Source organism: Pseudorca crassidens, chromosome 2 (assembly GCF_039906515.1).
Source record: "Pseudorca crassidens isolate mPseCra1 chromosome 2, mPseCra1.hap1, whole genome shotgun sequence".
Lineage (NCBI taxonomy): Eukaryota > Metazoa > Chordata > Mammalia > Artiodactyla > Delphinidae > Pseudorca > Pseudorca crassidens.
The window spans coordinates 137,972,747-137,991,121 of record NC_090297.1 but is presented as its reverse complement, the minus strand read 5'-3'; the positions used below and the strand labels follow the sequence as shown (position 1 = coordinate 137,991,121).

Below are 18,375 nucleotides of genomic sequence, written 5' to 3'. Positions count from 1 at the left end.
GAATGTTAGACTAGAACAACAATATCTTTATGCAACAAATATGAAATCTCAAGAAACAGACTACAGAAAAAGAGTGTGAGAAATGATTTAATGATATATTGCTTTAGCCCACTGCGGGTTACTTAAGTCTAACTTCGCTTTCTACAAAGGAAAAAAATACATCACTATTTCATGCATTTGTTAGCTTAAGATAACATGCTCTCAAAAAAAGTACAGAGGAAAACAAGTTCTAGAAATTGTCAAGGCCCAAAAGCAAGAAACTGAAGGTTATTTGAATATATATAAAACTTTGAGTTCACAAAGAGGAATTGTTTTTTTCATCATTTAAAAGATATAAATGAAGATTATTACACCTTGATATATCAGACATATAAGGAAAATCTTCAGTTTTAGAGAAATACCCCACACTAGCCTAAAATGAGTAGTAACATAATTTAAGACAGAATGAATACCTGCAAGGCCATAATTCTAAAGATCCCAACAAATCTAAGAGAAGGAATGGGGAAGAGCAAATGATAGGGAAGAAAAAGGAAAAATGTTTGTAAATAAACTATTCCTTCTGGCTGAATATCCTTTGCAACGATACGAAATGGGAACGCACCGGGAGTTCCCTGGTGGTCTAGTGGTTAGGACTCGGCGCATGGCCCGGGTTCAGTCCCTGGTCAGGGAACTGAGATCCTGTAAGCTGTGTGGCATGGCCAAAATAAAATTAAGAAGAGAAAGGGAAAAAAAAAAAAGAAAAAAAGAAAGAAATGGGAATGCACAGAATGGGCCTAAAAGATCACTGTATAGGAACAAAAAACTGAATAAAAATATCAAAGCTGCTTTCACAGCATTACTGATATAAGTTACTGAACCAAACACAAGTTCTAAAGTACACACGGGAAGGAAAAATGTATACCTCTGGTAGAGAAATGAAAACCCGGTGCAAGAAAGCAATGCCTAAAAATATGTATGACTTACTAATACCTACATTGGCACAGAAAGGAGATGTGTAGTATGCTGTACTATGTTGCTAAACTCTATTCATGACAATGTCAAAAATGAAGGTGCTTAAAGTTAGGTTTGAGGGGAAAAGAGGAAAGAGAAGTATGCAGTAAGAGGGATCACAGGGTCTTAAACGTGGCTTGGACATTTTCTAGGTTGTGACCTTGGTCAATGTGTAGATACTGGGCCACAAAGCAGATATTTCAGAGACTCTCCTAATATCCACCATCAAAATATGCAGGGGAAAAAAAATATATGCAGGGGAGGAACTTCCCGCTCACTGCAAAGCCTTACTGGAAATATTTATTCCTATAATCAAAGGTACACTGAAAGCTTTCATTTGTCACTGTAAAATGAATAGTTCCTAAGAACTGTCAGAATTATTCTGAGTAGAAATTACAGAGAAAATAGTGAGAGCCAAAATAACTTCCAATCTTCTATGCTTAAAACAAATATAACTCAAATCGGGTGTTACTAAAAGGCAACAAACAGCTTATGTACAGAAAAGAATGGAAGAAGTAAAAATCTCTTCCCTTCAACTCCTAAGCATAAAATTGGGGCATATTATAATGAATAAGAAACAAACTGGTTTTATTTCTATTTCATTTTGAAATGTGAAAAATGCCTTTTCCCCAGGATGGCAACCAGGAACAGGGGGAGCACACAGGGAGTCAGAAATCCTTAAGATTGTGCCTCACATGAAGAATTCAAACAAATAAATAAAAAGCATACAAAGAAGTCTTCAGTTCAATTTCTAGAGAGTAGGTGGAAAATACAAAGTCTTCCATTATTCCAATACTGTTTTAGAAGGCAGTTTCTACATATCTGAATATCAAACAAACAAAGCACACAAGCTAACATGAAACTCTGAGACACTTACTACTGTCTTTCATCCACCACTGCCTCCTGAAAGACCCTGGGTCTGAGTCTCAGCCAGTCCATGGAGACCTTGACTGCAGGTAGGGGATAGGCATTGTAGGATTCCTCCTGAGACTTGTTCTGGAGAGGACACTTGCACAGGATGCCAAGAAAAGACACTGAAAGAAAAATTGTGTTCAGAGAGCATAAGATATTTGAAATTGTGTACCAGTCCGAATTAAAATATTATTATGAGCCTCCTGCTGTATCCTACTTAATACTTAAAATATCTTACAGCTTCTTTCTAAAAAGCCATTTTCTTTCCTATGTTAAAAATGTTATAGATACAGTTGATGAGGGGGTGTCAGCAGATAAAAGGACAGAACTTAGGGTTTAGGCCTCCTGATTCGATATTAAGAAATGTAGGACACTTTTTAATGTTACTAATGCTTTGTTATAATGATGAAAATGCCTAAGATCATGCTTTCCAAAGAAGATGGCACAGAAAGTTAAATGATTTAATACTCACTAAAGAGGGCCAGCAACTGTGTCCAACACAGCTGCTCATCTTGGCTATAACTATGCTGTTCCGTTTCATTGCTAAAGTCACGAAGGTGATGAAGTTGAAACAGGTTAATGACAGTGACGTGAACTAACTGCTGAGAGTTGAAAGCTTTTTGGAATAGCAGCCTCTGTAAAAGAAGACAGGAATACTGAATATATTATCAGGAACAGAAGCCATCTTTGACACAAGAATTAAACTGGCAGTCTGCATTTAAAGCCACAAAGGTAACATTTATAGATGAGTATTTTAATTGAGTCTGACATGGTCTGATGTTTCTCATGTTGACTTTTTGCCTTGAAAGGATTAAACCCAGACACCACAGAGCTGTTTGAGCTGTTTTTTTTTTAAACAATACTTTTTTCCATGAGAAACTATACATATATATTTTATAATTTTACAAAATACATTTATTTATTTATTTATGGCTGTATTGGGTCTTCGTTGCTGCGCATGGACTTTCTCTAGTTGCGGTGAGTGGGGGCTACTCTTCATTGTAGTGCATGGGCTTCCCATTGTGGTGGCTTCCCTTGTTGCGGAGCACGGGCTCTAGGCGTGAGGGCTTCAGTAGTTGTGTCACATGGGCTCATAGGCGTGAGGGCTTCAGTAGTTGTGTCACATGGGCTCAGTAGTTGTGGTGCATGGGCTTAGTTGCTCCGCAGCATGTGGGATCTTCCCAGACCAGGGCTCGAACCTGTGTCCCCTGCATTGGCAGGTGGACTCTTAACCACTGCGCCACCAGGCAAGTCCCTGTATATTTTTTTAATATGATCTGAGACAAACATTTTAGGGGACTATCAATAAATTTATACATCTTAATCCATTAGAAGCTGTTTTATAAGAGATGCAAACATACTAAAATATTAAACTGGGACCAATGACTAGAAAGTAGGTGCACAGAGTGAAAATCAAAATTTCAAATAAAAAGACTCAAAAAATATGTTTTGAACTCTTGGCACCTAATAGGTGACTTAAAAAATTTGTCATAAGATTTACTCTTTCAAAGGCTTGACACATTTAAAGAAACTTATTTATTTATTTTTAATATTTTTTATTTATTTAATTTTTGGCCCTGTCAGGTCTTAGTTGCAGCATGCGGGATCTTTTGTCACAGCGTGCAGGCTTCTCTCTAGTTGTGGTGCGCAGGCTCCACAATGTACAGACTCAGTAGTTGCAGCACGTGCGCTTAGCTGCCCTGAGGCATGTGGGATCTTAGTTTCCCAACCAGGGGTTGAACCCACGTCCCCTGCATTGGAAGGCGGATTCTTAACCACTGGACCACCAGGGAAGTCCCAAAAGAAACTTATTTATAAATGAGAGAGACAGCAAGAACATATCTGGAACACAGGGTAAATGGTAAACGAAAGCAATCATTAACAAGTGTTATAGGTGCTTCAACAAATTATTACACTTACATTTTCCCCTATTAGAAAAGCATGTTCTTCATAATCAAATTTCTTTTACTTAATAACTAGGTGTTCACAGTGACCTGCTAATAAGCACTATATGGAAAAATTCACCTACATGCTCTCAGTTAGCCTTAACTTCATCACCCTTCTACCTTAATATCTACAGAAATTTAGATTACTCCCATATAAAATATTTTTCAAACACAAGTTCCTAACAAAGTTGATAGCTATTAGAGATAATACCTGGCTTTGCCCTACACTTTAGCATAGCCAAGTACTCTCCCTCCCCAGGGAAAATTTTTGGAGAAAGTGGGCGATTCACTGTCACTAGCCTTATGGTGGGAAATAGAAAACTACTTACAGTTCTACCAGCAGTGACAAGAGATCCTACCATCTCAGAAATTTACAGCTGCCTTTGTTTAGCCTATTCTGAGATTTTTTTTTTTTTAGAATCTGAAATATCCAGAATAAGTTCTATAATTCTACTAATAAGACCTTTCACGTTATCATTGGAAAACAATACAATTCTACTTTTCTTTAACTCTGTTCTCCCTATCATCTCTGTTTCCTCGTCATCTGCCTTTCCAGTTTATACATCAAGAATGCTCACTCCTTTTCTAAAGATATCGACCATTTTTCTTTCCTCTCCTCTACTCCGAATGTCCTGAAATGCTATCTCTTCTCCAGAGTTCTCCCACAAAACTTCTCCTTCAATGTCTACCTTATAGATCAAGCTGATCGTTTACAGAAATGCATAATATTGGCATGAGAATATTAATTTGTATTTTTCAAAAAGCATTTTTTCCTGTAAGTATAGTTTACAGATCAAGCTGATCGTTTACAGAAATGCATAATATTGGCATGAGAATATTAATTTGTATTTTTCAAAAAGCATTTTTTCCTGTAAGTATAGTTTATAGCAATGTATCCCTTGTATCTATAAATCCACTGGCATTTATTTTAGAAGGTGATGTCCTACCGAACAAATCCTAGCCCTTTAAAAAAATTTTTCTAGTGTATGCACAGAAACATTAAAGCATATGAGTGCAGCCTAGTACTAGCAAATGATAATGTAAGTTCATGAACACACAGACTTTGTCTTGTTCTCCCCTGTATATCTCTAAGAGCTTCAGAAAAGTACACAGTAGACAGTAGGTACTCAAACACTTAGTGAAGGAATAACCCAGACCTTTAGAAGTAAATATGTAATTTCATAACATTTGGATTGTATTTTAGTAAACAAGAGGAGTGCCCTGGGAACAAAATCAAACTGGAACTGACTTATTGTTCCTCAAAGACACTTTCAATAGCAGTTGAGGAATATACTGAACTAAATACCATTAAGAAACAGCACACATTTAACAGACAGAAAAAGCCTTGTATCTCAATTCCTAAATCCCAGGCCTTAAGTCCTTCAACGAACCTCAAGTTGGTACACGTTTCTGCTTAGTAGCTAAAGACTTGCTAGTTAGACAGATACACTGATGTTTACATGTGGATAATACTAATTATCTATGAAGGCTTTAGAAATACTTACTCAACTATGCTAAAATTTCACTCCAACAACTTTCTTCTGACATTTCAGTACTGGGTGAGGTTTAAAATAGATCTGCCTCATACTATGTTTAACTTCAGAGTGTTGGAATGATATTTCAAAGTGTATTTTAGCAACTGCCCACATACACCCACCAGAACTTCACATTCAGAAATATATCTGAAGAGAGTATTAGTATTTGAGGTTGAACCAAATACAAAATTGACTAGATTCTATACAAGAATAACTTACATAGAGAAGATCTCACTAAGGTAGGTCCCCCCTTCCTCCCCATTTAGGGAGTATATCTTTCACAGAACAAGAGCTGGAAGCAAGATCAAAACGTCTTCTGGTCCAACTCCCTGCTAGTTAATGGGACTGCATCTAAACCATCCAAGAAAGATGGCTGTCAATCCGACTCTTAATCTCTCAAAAGAGAGACCCCCTCAGTAACCCCCTACAGTCTTTATTTAATTTTAAGATTTTATTTCTGACCTCAGAAGACAAAGGTGTGTTATTTTAAAATAATCCTTCATAGAACTGAAAACTTATAATGAAACTATTTAGCCTTGTTTGTTCTTTCTAGGCTGAACAGCCTAGGGCTTTAAAAAGTTGGTTGTTTCTTTCATGTACCCAACTCTATAAATCATGGGCTAAATTTAAATAGGTCACTAAGAGAAGCAAAGAACAGAAGGAGGCTCTAGAAGCTTATTTTAAAACAAACTATGTCTATTATAGTTATTTAGTATGATCTCTTACACAAAAAGTATCAGCTAAAAATGACTATCTGTAAAAACTATTTCACACTGACTATATTTGGCTAATTTATTATCTCAACTGTCTAAGTTCAACAATCTCTGGAATGTGAAACTTTTATAATACTTATAAAACTGTAAAGTAGTTACAGACAATTCCCCAAGTGTATAGATACTCAGAAGTAACCAGGAAATATAAAATGTTCTTTGAGACTGTCTTGTTTACTGTTGATTCTAGTGACTAAAACAGTGACTGATACATACTAGTCAAATATTTGTTGAATAAATGAACTAAAAATAAAATTAATACTAATACTTAATTTTGACTCCTCCAATATTATATAAATTATACTACATTTAAACTGCCAATTTAATATACTAGTAAAAAATTATTTTCATATATATAAATAGAACAAAGGTTACTTAATTTTATCTCCTTATACAAATTAGTACAACATATTCCTGCTGAATGAAACTCTCATTACATTCCTTCAATCAACCACAAACTCTGACAGATCAAAGCACAATGAGAACAACGTGCTCGGTTTGCAGAATGGGATTACTATCTATGAAGTAGGTAACAATCATATCTAAATACAGAAACCATCAAATGTAGGACTTCCAAAACTGAGAAAAGAAAGGTGCTTGGTCTGAGAAGGAAGGAGGAAAAACTGTTTTTTCCCACTATGATATTTTCTGCCAAATGATATTTTCAGCTACTTAGTGAAAACACTGCTGCTGTATTTCTTTATATAGACAGCACCTCAGTTTAAACTGAAGGAATGCTGTATGCAAGAATTTCACATGCTTTAAATTTAGTTTTTATCAACAGTTTGCAATTAAGTAATGACATAAAAAGTGGGAGTAAGCCTCCTCCAAATCTTACGCTTCCTCATTTAGACAAGACAAAAAATTCTCTATTTAAAAAAATCTAACCTTAAACTGTTCTTCCAATTTCTCTCGAAGAGGGCTCAACTTTTCCAAGCTCTTACTCAGGTACACATGACCATGGAACTTAATAAAGGCTTTGATGAAGTCAGAAACACCCCATTTGGTTTTCACCTCATCCCGGCTGAAACGAAAGAAAAACTTCCATGAATCTTAAGCAACAAAATGGCTAAAACCTCTTACAGGAGACTTCGATTTGCAAAAACACATTATTTGAGCACCTGTGACTCAAGGAGAGGATTCGGCAACTGACTGACTTTTCAACTGCAACACACTCAGATGAGTCAGTACTCAGCAGCCTGTACTCCTCCACTGGGAACAAATCAGAGGCTGACTGGTTGAAATTCAGTGATGACTACATGCAAAACTATTGTAATGTATATGTTTAGAAATTAGGCAAACCTAAGAGAAAAGAAGCATAGGTAACTGGCCATTATTTCTTACATGCCCAAATTTGAGGGGTAAAGGCTACCAGGTTACAAAGTCCTCTTGGAAAAGTCAACCCTACCTTTCCAGTGCTTTAGAAAGTGCTTTTTGTAGATTAGTAGAGGCAGCTGGGAAAGGGAACTTCACAGCAATGCTTCTGCAGTAGTAGAAAATTGTGGTCAGATGGTCTCCTTTGGAAGAAGCTAAGATAGCCAACTGATTGTAAGGCTGACCTAGAGGAGAAAGTTAAGATTCTAAAGCAACCCAAAATGCATGAAGTCTTGCTATCAGAACATAGAAGGTCAGTTTTTAAATCTTTATATTAACAATGGGGAGTATTTTATGAAGTAAATCTCATGACTACCTCATTAAAAATGGCATAATGTAAAACACACTTCAGCTATGGTACATATTGTATTTAGGTTGAAAAGTCACATAGTTAGGATGAAGAGCACAATAAGTTCAAATAAGACTTCAGAAAGGGCTAGACAATAAATATTTTTGGCTTTGTGGATCTGAGAGTCTCCATCACAACTACTCAACTCTGCCATTGTAGTGGGAAAGCAGCCACAGACAACATGAAATAATTTGTCCAACTGCCATCCCTGCCTTCAAGCGGCTCCTTTAGAATTTAAAGGACTTTCAACGTGGCTTAACAAGAATGTAGATCACCAAACATCTACAGTAATTTAATTCAAGAATCATTGCTAATGCCTATCTTGGGAGCCATCAAAGGACAAAAGCATTATCTTTTAGTAATAAGAGAGGATTTTTCTAGGAGGGAAATGATGGTATTAAAAAGAAAATTAGGGGGCTTTCCTGGTGGCGCAGTGGTTGAGAGTCCGCCTGCCAATGCAGGGGACGCGGGTTTGTGCCCTGGTCTGGGAAGATCCCACATGCTGCGGAGCGGCTGGGCCCCGTGAGCCATGGCTGCTGAGCCTGCGCGTCCGGAGCCTGTGCTCCGCAACGGGAGAGGCCACAACAGTGAGAGGCCCGCGTACCACAAAAAAAAAAAAAAAAAATCAGGCACATATTTAAAAAAAAAAAAAGAAAATTATTCTATAAGTAATTAAGGAAGCCAGAGTTGTTGAAACAATTTTAGATCACATTAGGAGATATTCTATTTATATTGCTTTACTGACAATCATAATATTAGTTTAAAAAATTTATTTCCAGTTACAGAGAATGTACAGTTAAAAGGAAAAATATAATAATCAATACCAAAACTCAACGTTTTTTTTGGTTTCTTAACACTTGAAAGATGAGCCTTGAACTATTTACCATTTTTCTATATCTAGAGTAAAGTGTCATAATCAACCACAAGTTGACATGGCCCACTCACCATTAGAGGGGACAAGCTGAGCCGCATGCCTATAGTAGGACTCTGCCTGGCTGGTCTGGTTTCTGTATCGAGCTGAGAGGAGGAAAAAGAAAGTTTAGTTTAAAAACAAACAAACAGATAAAACAAGCATTAGGGTAATATTTCCAAAACAGCTATAGTTTAACAATTTAAAATTAATAAACACATTAAAATTAAATTAAGATGATTAAAGAAAGAAAATATTTTAAAACAAATTAACTATAGGATTATGTGTGAAGTGTCTATCCGGCCTTCCCTATTTGGGACATTCAGCATGTAACCAATTTTAAAGCTTACCTAGCCCCCTTTTTCAGGTCCTCTAGTGTCATGCATCACCAGCTCCCACTATGGACTATGCTGGTGACCTGGAGCCGGCCCACAAGAAGGGGTGAGTTATATGGCACTTAAAAACAAAACAAAACAAAAAACACTATACAATATGATCTGAAATTTATGTATTTCTTCAATATCTTATAAAGTGATTTTGAAAAATGCTTCATACCGGACTTCCCTAGTGGCACAGTGGTTAAGAGTCCACCTGCCAATGCAGGGGACACGGGTTCGACCCCTGGTCTAGGAAGATCCCACATGCGGCGGAACAACTAAGCCTGTGCACCACAACTACTGAGCCTGCGCTCTAGAGCCTGCAAGCCACAACTACTGAGACCGTGTGCCACAACTACTGAAGCCCGCGCGCCTAGAGCCCGAGCTCTGCAACGAGAAGCCACCACAATGAGAAGCCCGTGCACCACAACAAAGAGTAGCCCCCGCTCGCCACAACTAGAGAAAGCCTGCGTGCAGCAACGAAGACCCAATGCAGCCAAAAATAAATAAATCTTCTTGAAAAAGAAAAATACCTCATACCTATTGCAATATTATTTATGTGTGTGCAAAGAATACATTGAAAGCAAAACCAACCTAAATATACTACTCACTGAATCTCCCTATAGAAATTTTAGTGCTTACTTTCATGTGACCTCTCATGAAGTCAATGATTTATGACATCAAGAAATCTAAAATCTTTGAACTTAAAGCAGTAATGCTCTCCATTCCTTGTTATTTGAGGACAGCCAAAACATAATCCCATAGTTAATTTGTTTTACAACCCTTTTAGGTCACCTTAAAGGAATGAACAAGAATAAATAAGTTATATAACATTCCCAGATAAAATATATAAAATGGAAATACAAATCTAACTGTAAAGAGGAAACAATTAAAAATGAGCTTTTAATGCACTGGTAGGAAGGAAAAAAAGGCAATCTAAGCTTCAGAATGACTAATTTTTATAAACCCCACAATTCCAAAGGAGTACAGACTTTAGAAAATATTACGGTACCACTCTGAAAAATTTAGCTTTGGTTACATTTTTGCTGGTTTATTATTTGCCTACATCTGCATAAAGTCTGAATAAAATTTAAATCTGAATATGGAAGTTACTTCCTTCAAGATCCTTTGCCAGTCCCAAAGCATTCCGAAAATCTAGGTTCCTTAAAATACATTTTATAGTTTCCTCTTATGACAATTTAAGTTGTGTGTGTATTTCTAAAGGAAAATAATTTCTTTCTGTGACTACTCCAAAGAAAAGCATGAATGCATTATCAATTCCTTCACACCAATGGCTCACCAATGTCTCCAAGGTGGACGAGGCAGTGCTGGCAGATATAGGAACAGGAGCTAGACTGTGGCTTCACTATGGCGCTGGTATGCGTCTGTTTATTGCTGATAATTCCCAATTGGGAAGACTTCACACGGCATGGTAAATCTACATTAAACACTGTACACAGTTCTTGTAATAACTAAAAGGAGAACATAAGCAAGATTTAGTATTGAGTCAGAACCGGTAAGTCAGAAGTGCTCTAACAGTAAAGTTTGCATGTGTAACTAATATCACATACTACCGACACCTGAGATAGGATAACCTTTCATAGGATAACTAGTAACATTCATTACAAATCACATCTTTTGAGTTCTCAAGTATTAGAGCAATCCAAGATGCACATCTAAAAGGAAAAGCAGCATTAAAAAAAGGACCACTTAAGGGGGGTATTCAGACTCATTCAGCAAGCAACTCCATGAAATTATCTATCTATCTATCTATCTATCTATCTATCTATCTTCTTTTCCTCTTAGAAACAAACAAAACCCATTAAACACTGGTGGTTGGTTACAAATTTGACTTAAATACAAACCAACATATTTGGCAGACTTCAGGAGTTTCTTGAGACTTATTTTGTTAAGCCCAAGGTCAACCTGTGCCTTTGCATACACAAAAGATCTCATGGTACTACAGATCTGGAAGGAACTTCCGATATTATGTAGAGCACCCACTCTTTCTTCCTTTCTTCTCTAGTCTTATGGTATAAGAGGGTTCCTCTTCCCTGTCAGAGATAATTTCTCTGCCTGAGCATGCTATTTCATTCTTGTCTGTCTCCAGCCTGTCATCCTCTCATTTTTTAAATCTACTTTCAACTTCTCAAGCTTCTTTGCTGTGGCCTATAAAGTGCTGCCCACGAAAAATAAACAATAAGTATTATTATAAAAAAACCCACAACACACAGAACGAAAGCACTTTCCCTTGACTCTAGATTTCTCCTTTAGCAGCCTTCTAATGTCTCTTCTTCTTCTGAACCAAATTGCTTCAAAAGAGTCCACGTGTCATATCTACTTTCTCAATTTCTGTTCACTCCTTAGTCCATTATGATCTGACTTCCACACAACCCCTTCTTCTCTCCTCATTCCAACATCCACAACCACTCTACTGAAACTGTTGTCTGTATGACAACTGGTTATAAATAAGCAAATACAATGGACATTTTCTAGTCATCATCTTACTGGATCTCTCTGCTACATTTAAAACAGTTGATGTTATGGTTGATCATGGAGCTTTTCTAGTTCTTTTTATCTTGCCAATCATTTATTTTCAGTGTCCTTCATTCAAAGGCTTTTCTTCTCCCACCTTAATCCCCTCAAGGGTTTCATTCTTGCCCCCCACACAGCTCTTCACATTCTAGTCTCATTCATTCAAGTATTTACTTACAAATATAATCATTCACATATTTGTTTACTGTATCACACACCATGGTAAGCAATAGAGACACAGAGATGAGTAAAATAAAATTTGTGTCCTTAAAGAGTTCATAGCTAAATGAGCAAGACAGGTATATAAAGTAGGGAGGAAACAGCAGGAGAGAGGAGGAAGGGAGGGAAAGATACCAAACATGACAGCATAAGCCAACAGAATATTCTTCATTTATAATAAACTTCATTCCCTGGGTTATTTGATACATTTGTCTCACTTTCTCCTTGTGATAAACTGGTAGCAATACAGTATGCAGATATGAAGCTCCACTTTTTCAGATGGGGATACGAAAACAAAAATATCGAGTCATTTGACTAAGGTTACAGAATTAGAAATATCTTGATTCTATCAACCACTCTAATATGTGCAGAATTCACAATACAAAATAAAACACCTTGAGCACCCAACTCAGAAGGATATAAAATGTCCCACCGTTTTCCTAATATAAAAACCACCTCCATAACCAAATATAAAATCCTGTATTCCCTTCTCATGAAGCATAGCAATTATCTACATCTTTACTTATACCTGTACATTTCTAATGGGCAAGAAATTTGCTGACATAAAACTGAGTGAACAAAATTAGTGCCCAGAATGGCTAGAGTCTGGAAATATAAAAAAGCAAGAAGTACAAGAAAGGAACAAAAAATGGAAGAAACCCAAAAACTGATGATTGTGGAAGATGGCAAGAAGAAACATAACACAGCATAAAGAACTGAGTTCAACAGGTACTTAACAGACTGGAAAATTAGGCAAGGTTGAATATCTATCAAAAAGAAAAAAGAAAGTTCATGAAAAGTAAATCAAGCATGGTTGAAACTTCATGTGAATGTCTTATAATAAAATTTTTGCCAGAACCCAGGAGTTGTAGGTAGAGATACCAGAAAAGTTCCTGCTGGTTCAGGATTCCAGGTGAGAGAACACTAGTTTAGAGGCAGAAACGAAGTGGAACTAAAGAAGAGAAACACATGTTTAATAAGTTGAACAAAACTATATTTGGCAATTATTCGGTGAAAACTCTTTTATACTATTAGCTCTTCACTCTACACTAAGAACTGAGAAATAACTATGAAGATACAGAATACCATCTTTTAACTTACTATAGAAACTTAATGATAATGCTTTCTTTTGGGCTCCCATTTTCTTAGAACAAGGACTACTCTACTGTTCTGTTCTTTGATGTTTTTTAAAAAAACCCATACTGCATGATGTTACATCTTTACTTCGATTGGGAGTTTGGTTCTGACTCGAGGCATCATGCTTTTATTTATTTATTTATTTATTTATGTAATTTTTATTGGAGTATAGCTGCTTTACAATGTTGTGATAGTTTCTGCTATACAGCAAAGTGTATCAGTTGTATGTACACATATACCCACTCTTTCTTAGATTTCCTTTCCATTTAAGTCACCACAGATCACTGAGTAGAGTTCCCTGTGCTATATAGTAGGTGTTCATTAGTTATCTATTTTATACATAGTAGTGTATATATATATATCAATCCCAATCTCCCAATTCATCCCCCCCGAACCATGCTTTAAATAGTTAACAAAATATCTAAGTCAAAATCATCTTCACAGGATAACCATGTATCAGTCTCTTGTCAATCCACTCCACTCAGATTTCTATCTCAAGACCTCTACTGCAGTCACATTTCATCAAATCCAAGACACCATAACTTATAAGATGAACTATTATTTCCATAACATTGAGGGGAAAAAACCCAATGCCAATTAAATGGTGATTGACCACCATTTGTAAACTTATCCCTATCTCAGAGGTGTTAAAATATGAAAAAGTTTTAGAAATGAGGAAATATGGTATTCATTAATTTCACCAATGACTTCCATATTGTCAAATCTAATTGATCACTTTTAAATCACCTTACTTGACTTCTCTGTAGCACTCAACAGAGTTGATCACCCCTTCCTCTTGTTGAAATGCTTTTCTCTCTGGCTTCCAAGGCACCATTCTGACCTTCTTCTATTGCAATGTGGCTCCTCCTGTGCCAAACCTGTCCCCACCTAGTCCCATGGGTTTCAATGCCAAACACTAATGTCTAAGTCAAGGTTCTTTATTGTAATCATAAATTTTACTCTGGCCCTGCCCTTTTCACTGAGCTCCAAGCTTATCTAATTACCTATTTGACCCCTCCTCTCAAACAGGCATCTCTCTAATGTAACATGGATAGAGCTGCCTTCTCCTCAGTATTCCCTATCTCAGTAAATGGTATAACCAGTCAGCTAGCTGCTCAATCTGATAACTCAAGTCATCTTTGACTCTTCCCTTACCCTGATTCCACACATCCAATCCAAACCATCAGGAAGTTCTACTGGCTATACTTCAAAAATCCCTTAATAACCTTCCATTACTACAGCAGCATGCTAACTACCTTCCATTCCTGACCTGCTAATTCATTCTCCACACAATATCCAAGGTAATCTTTTAAAAATGCAAATTTTATCATGGTATTCCCTTGCCTACTTTCCAATGGCTTGCAACTACACTTAAGATTAAAATTCAAAACTCATCTTAGTCTATAAGGCTGTACAATGATTTGGACTTGGTGTACTTCCCCAATCTGGCAGCTTAATCTGCACTGCATGTCATCAAAAAAGATGTATGAACATTACTGTTCACAACATCATTAACTGTTTCAATTATCAAGCCAAAATAACAACAACAACAAAAAATGCAAGCAACGAGTCCTATTAATGTTGAGATCTGAAAAGAAGTTTATTGCTGCTCATTCTACAACTGTTGTGATCACTCAACCGTTGCCTATGGAATGCAGTGGGGAAAGATCAATGCTTGATTATAAAAATTTTAAAAAATAAATTTCAAAATTAGATTACTTGTATATTTTTCTTTATAAAACAATATTTTGAGACATTTGAATGATTTTATTATTGACTTGCTTATAAAGTGTTTTTGCAAATAACATGCCCCCTCAACAAAAATGATGATTCTTGCTTTATTTGTCTGGATTTATCAATGTCCAATCAAACCCTTGGAAATGTGTTACATGTATATCACATCATAAAAAAAAGGTTAAGAATCATTTTTCAAGATAACAAACAAGTCTGTGTAATGGCTAATATAAAAATGTATTGCAGAAAGTGGATGCTTTCCCTCTACCTCCACCAGGGCCAGCTGCAGCAAGTCCCTACTACCCCTCCCTCCCTACTTCAGTTGTGTTCACAGTTTAAATTTCTACTACATGAGGGAAGGAAGCGATTTAAGCTGGAGATGAGACTGGAGTTTTAAAACTGGACTAAGTTTAAAATCCTAAGAGCAATCAGAATGGTACGAAATCTGTCCAAGATGTTATGACGGGAATCCAGAATTCAACAAAGCATAGTTGAAAGTAGTGAAGTGGGGGTGGGGGCTGGGATACCATTTCTGTCAACACCCCACTGAGCTAAGGCTATTCAATTAACATGTAGAGTCAAATGTACACATAATTCTACATCATGATTTTCACTTAATAATAACAAAATTTCCTCATCTTAAAAAAAAAATCTTCATAAATAGGACCTAATTAAACTTAAAACCTTTCACAGAGCAAAGGAAACAGTCAACAAAACGAAAAGACAACCTACTGAATGGGAGAAAATATTTGCAAGTGATATGACTGATAAGGGGTTAATATCCAAAATAATATGTAAACAGCTCATACAACTTAATATCAAAAAACAACCAGATTAAAAAATGGGCAGAAGACCTGAATAGACATTTTTCCAAAGAAGACATACAACAGGCCAACAGGCACACAAAAAGAGGCTCAACATTGCTAATCATCAGAGAAATGCAAATTAAAACTACAATGAGGTATCACCTCACACCTGTCAGAATGGCTATCATCAAAAAGACCACAAATAACAAATGCTGGTGAGGATGTGGAGAAAAGTGAGCCCCCATACACTGTTGGTAGAAATGTAAATTGGTGCAGCCACTGTGGAAAACAGTACGGAGGTGTCTCAAAAAAATAAAAACAGATCTACCATAGGACCCGGCAATTCCACTCCTGGGCATAAATCCAAAAAAACCGGAAACACTAGTTCAAAAAGATACATGCACCCCAATGTTCACAGTAGCATTATATACAACTGCCAAGATACGGAAGAAACCTAACTGTCCATCAACAGATGAATGGATAAAGAAGACGTGGTGTGTGGCGCTGTGTGTGTGTCCCCACATACATACATACACAATGAAACACTACTCAGCTATAAAAAAGAACGAAATTTTGCCACTTGCAACATGGATGGACTTGGAGGATATTATGTTAAATGAAATAAGTCAGGCAGAGAAAGACAAATGCTGCATGTTATCACTTCTATGTGGAATCTAAAAAAACAACAAAGCAGTGAATATAAAAAAAAAGGAACAGACTCACAGATATAGAGAACAAACTAGTGGTTACCAGCTAGGAGAGGAAAGGGAGAGGGGCAAGATAGGGGTAGGGGATGAAGAGGTACAAACTACTATGTATAAAATAAATAAGCTACAAGGATATATTATACAGCACAGGGAATACAGCCAATATTTATAATAACTATAAATAGAGTATAACCTTAATATGTTGTACACCTGAAACAATATTGTACATCAAACTAAACCTCAAAAAAAAATCTGCATAAATACCATTTATAATAGTTTCATAATTCCATTTTTCAGATAGGCTATAATTTATTTAACCACTACTCTATTGCAGGATATTGGTATTGTTTTCAAATTTTAATATTTGAATTATAATATCTATTTGTTCTTTTAAATATAAGTATTATTGTTAAATATCCACTAATCTATGGACAAATGGACAAAGAAAAAACAGTACTGTAAAAACAAAAACTATCTGATAACTTCTGTATTTCAAAAAACTTTAAATAAAATGAAAGAACAACAGAAGAAATTGGAGAAAAAGATGTTTGTCAAAAAAAAAGGAAGAAAAATTAATATCCCCTTATATAGAAAAAGCTCAGACAAATCACCATGGAAAAAACTAGGGTCTGAACAATGAAAGGGAAAAGTAAATGAATAAATGATTTATATAAAATACAAATATGTAATAAAATATAAAAGTTCAACACCACTAGTAATTAGATTACATTAAATTTTAAATGAAAAATTATTTTCCATCTATCAAGTATAAATTATTCAATTAATCATTCATTTGCCTTTATTGAAATATTTAACACTGGTGAGTGGATGTCAAGACAGACACTTGTATACACTGCTGATGGAAATACAAAAATATAAATGATAACCTTTTGGGAAAACAATTATGTGTATCAATATAGTATTAAAGCTCCACTCATCCAATGATTTAATTCACCATCCAATGAAGAACCTATCCTCAGGAAGTAATCCAGTATTAGAGAAAATGCTTTATAAACAAAGATGCTTATCAAACTGTTTAATAATACAAGGAAAAACTTACATTATGTTTATAAAGCTGATAAAAGAATGAATAGGTACAACCATGTACGAAAGTATAAAAACACTAGAAACATACATATTAAAAGTGGTAATTTATCCTGAATGAGAGGGTAATGAAAATTTTTTGACTTTTTATAATTTTCAAATCTTTTGAAATTAGTATGCATGTTTTTATAATCAGAAAGCCAAAAGAAACACTATATCTATTAATGTATACATCTCCTCATTTAGACTGGATATTCCCTTGAAAGTTAAAGATGGTCTCTTTTCTCTCCAATTCTCAGTGTCTAGTATTGTGCCTTACAAAGAGTAGACTTTTAATAGCTACTTGTAGAATGAATTAATCTTTAACATCTGCTAATAAGGATTAGTTAGCGGCAAACCACAATTCCCCTCTCCAGAAATATCAACTTTTGCTAAAAGTTGGCATCAATTTAAAAATGAATTTTGAGAACAAGAACCATACTTGAGTTCTTTCAATGATGAACTGTGATGAATGTTTTAGTCTAAGTAAAACAAATAATCTCTGTAAGGTGATGGCTATTTGATATCTTTTAACAGTCTTTTCTTTCTCTTCGTTCTAAAAAGTAGTAAAACCAAAATGGAGCCAAAATACAGGTAGCAATGGTCAAGTAGCAGCACAGAGAGTAGGTTCTTGAATTTCTTTTGGAGCAAGATCTGCAAAACCTTGTCTTGTCATTATAAGATGAGAATTTATACACATGTTATTAATTAAATTATGAATGCTATTACAAATGGATGAGATGATGTTTTCTAAAGAATTCTGCTTAAATAAAATTCACTGTCCAAAAAGATTTATTTATTCTTTTACCTCGCCTGATTCAGAAGTCATATCAAGATGTAATTAAGGACAAGGAAAGTCTCTGAAGACAATAAATAATAACTTACTATTCAAACTGAGGAAAGGCTGCTCTATTTCTTAGGTAGTTTAATAGCACTGAAGCGCCAGATAAATTCTACTGTATATATAATACTATGAAAACTCACTTGATAT

General features: G+C 35.6%; 1 protein-coding gene across 8 annotated transcripts in view; it reads right to left on the bottom strand.

Annotated features, from left to right (window-relative positions):
- SMG7 (SMG7 nonsense mediated mRNA decay factor) overlaps nt 1-18,375 on the bottom strand; it is a 71,483-nt gene that overhangs the window by 16,667 nt on the left and 36,441 nt on the right. For all 8 annotated transcript variants that reach the window (XM_067728868.1, XM_067728873.1, XM_067728872.1 and 5 more), the window contains 6 exons: nt 10,464-10,635; nt 8,822-8,893; nt 7,562-7,712; nt 7,042-7,177; nt 2,375-2,537; nt 1,868-2,024 (listed from right to left, as the gene is read on the bottom strand). In XM_067728868.1, coding sequence (XP_067584969.1) covers nt 1,868-2,024; nt 2,375-2,537; nt 7,042-7,177; nt 7,562-7,712; nt 8,822-8,893; nt 10,464-10,635 — 851 coding nt within the window. The remainder of the gene's footprint in view (nt 1-1,867; nt 2,025-2,374; nt 2,538-7,041; nt 7,178-7,561; nt 7,713-8,821; nt 8,894-10,463; nt 10,636-18,375) is intronic.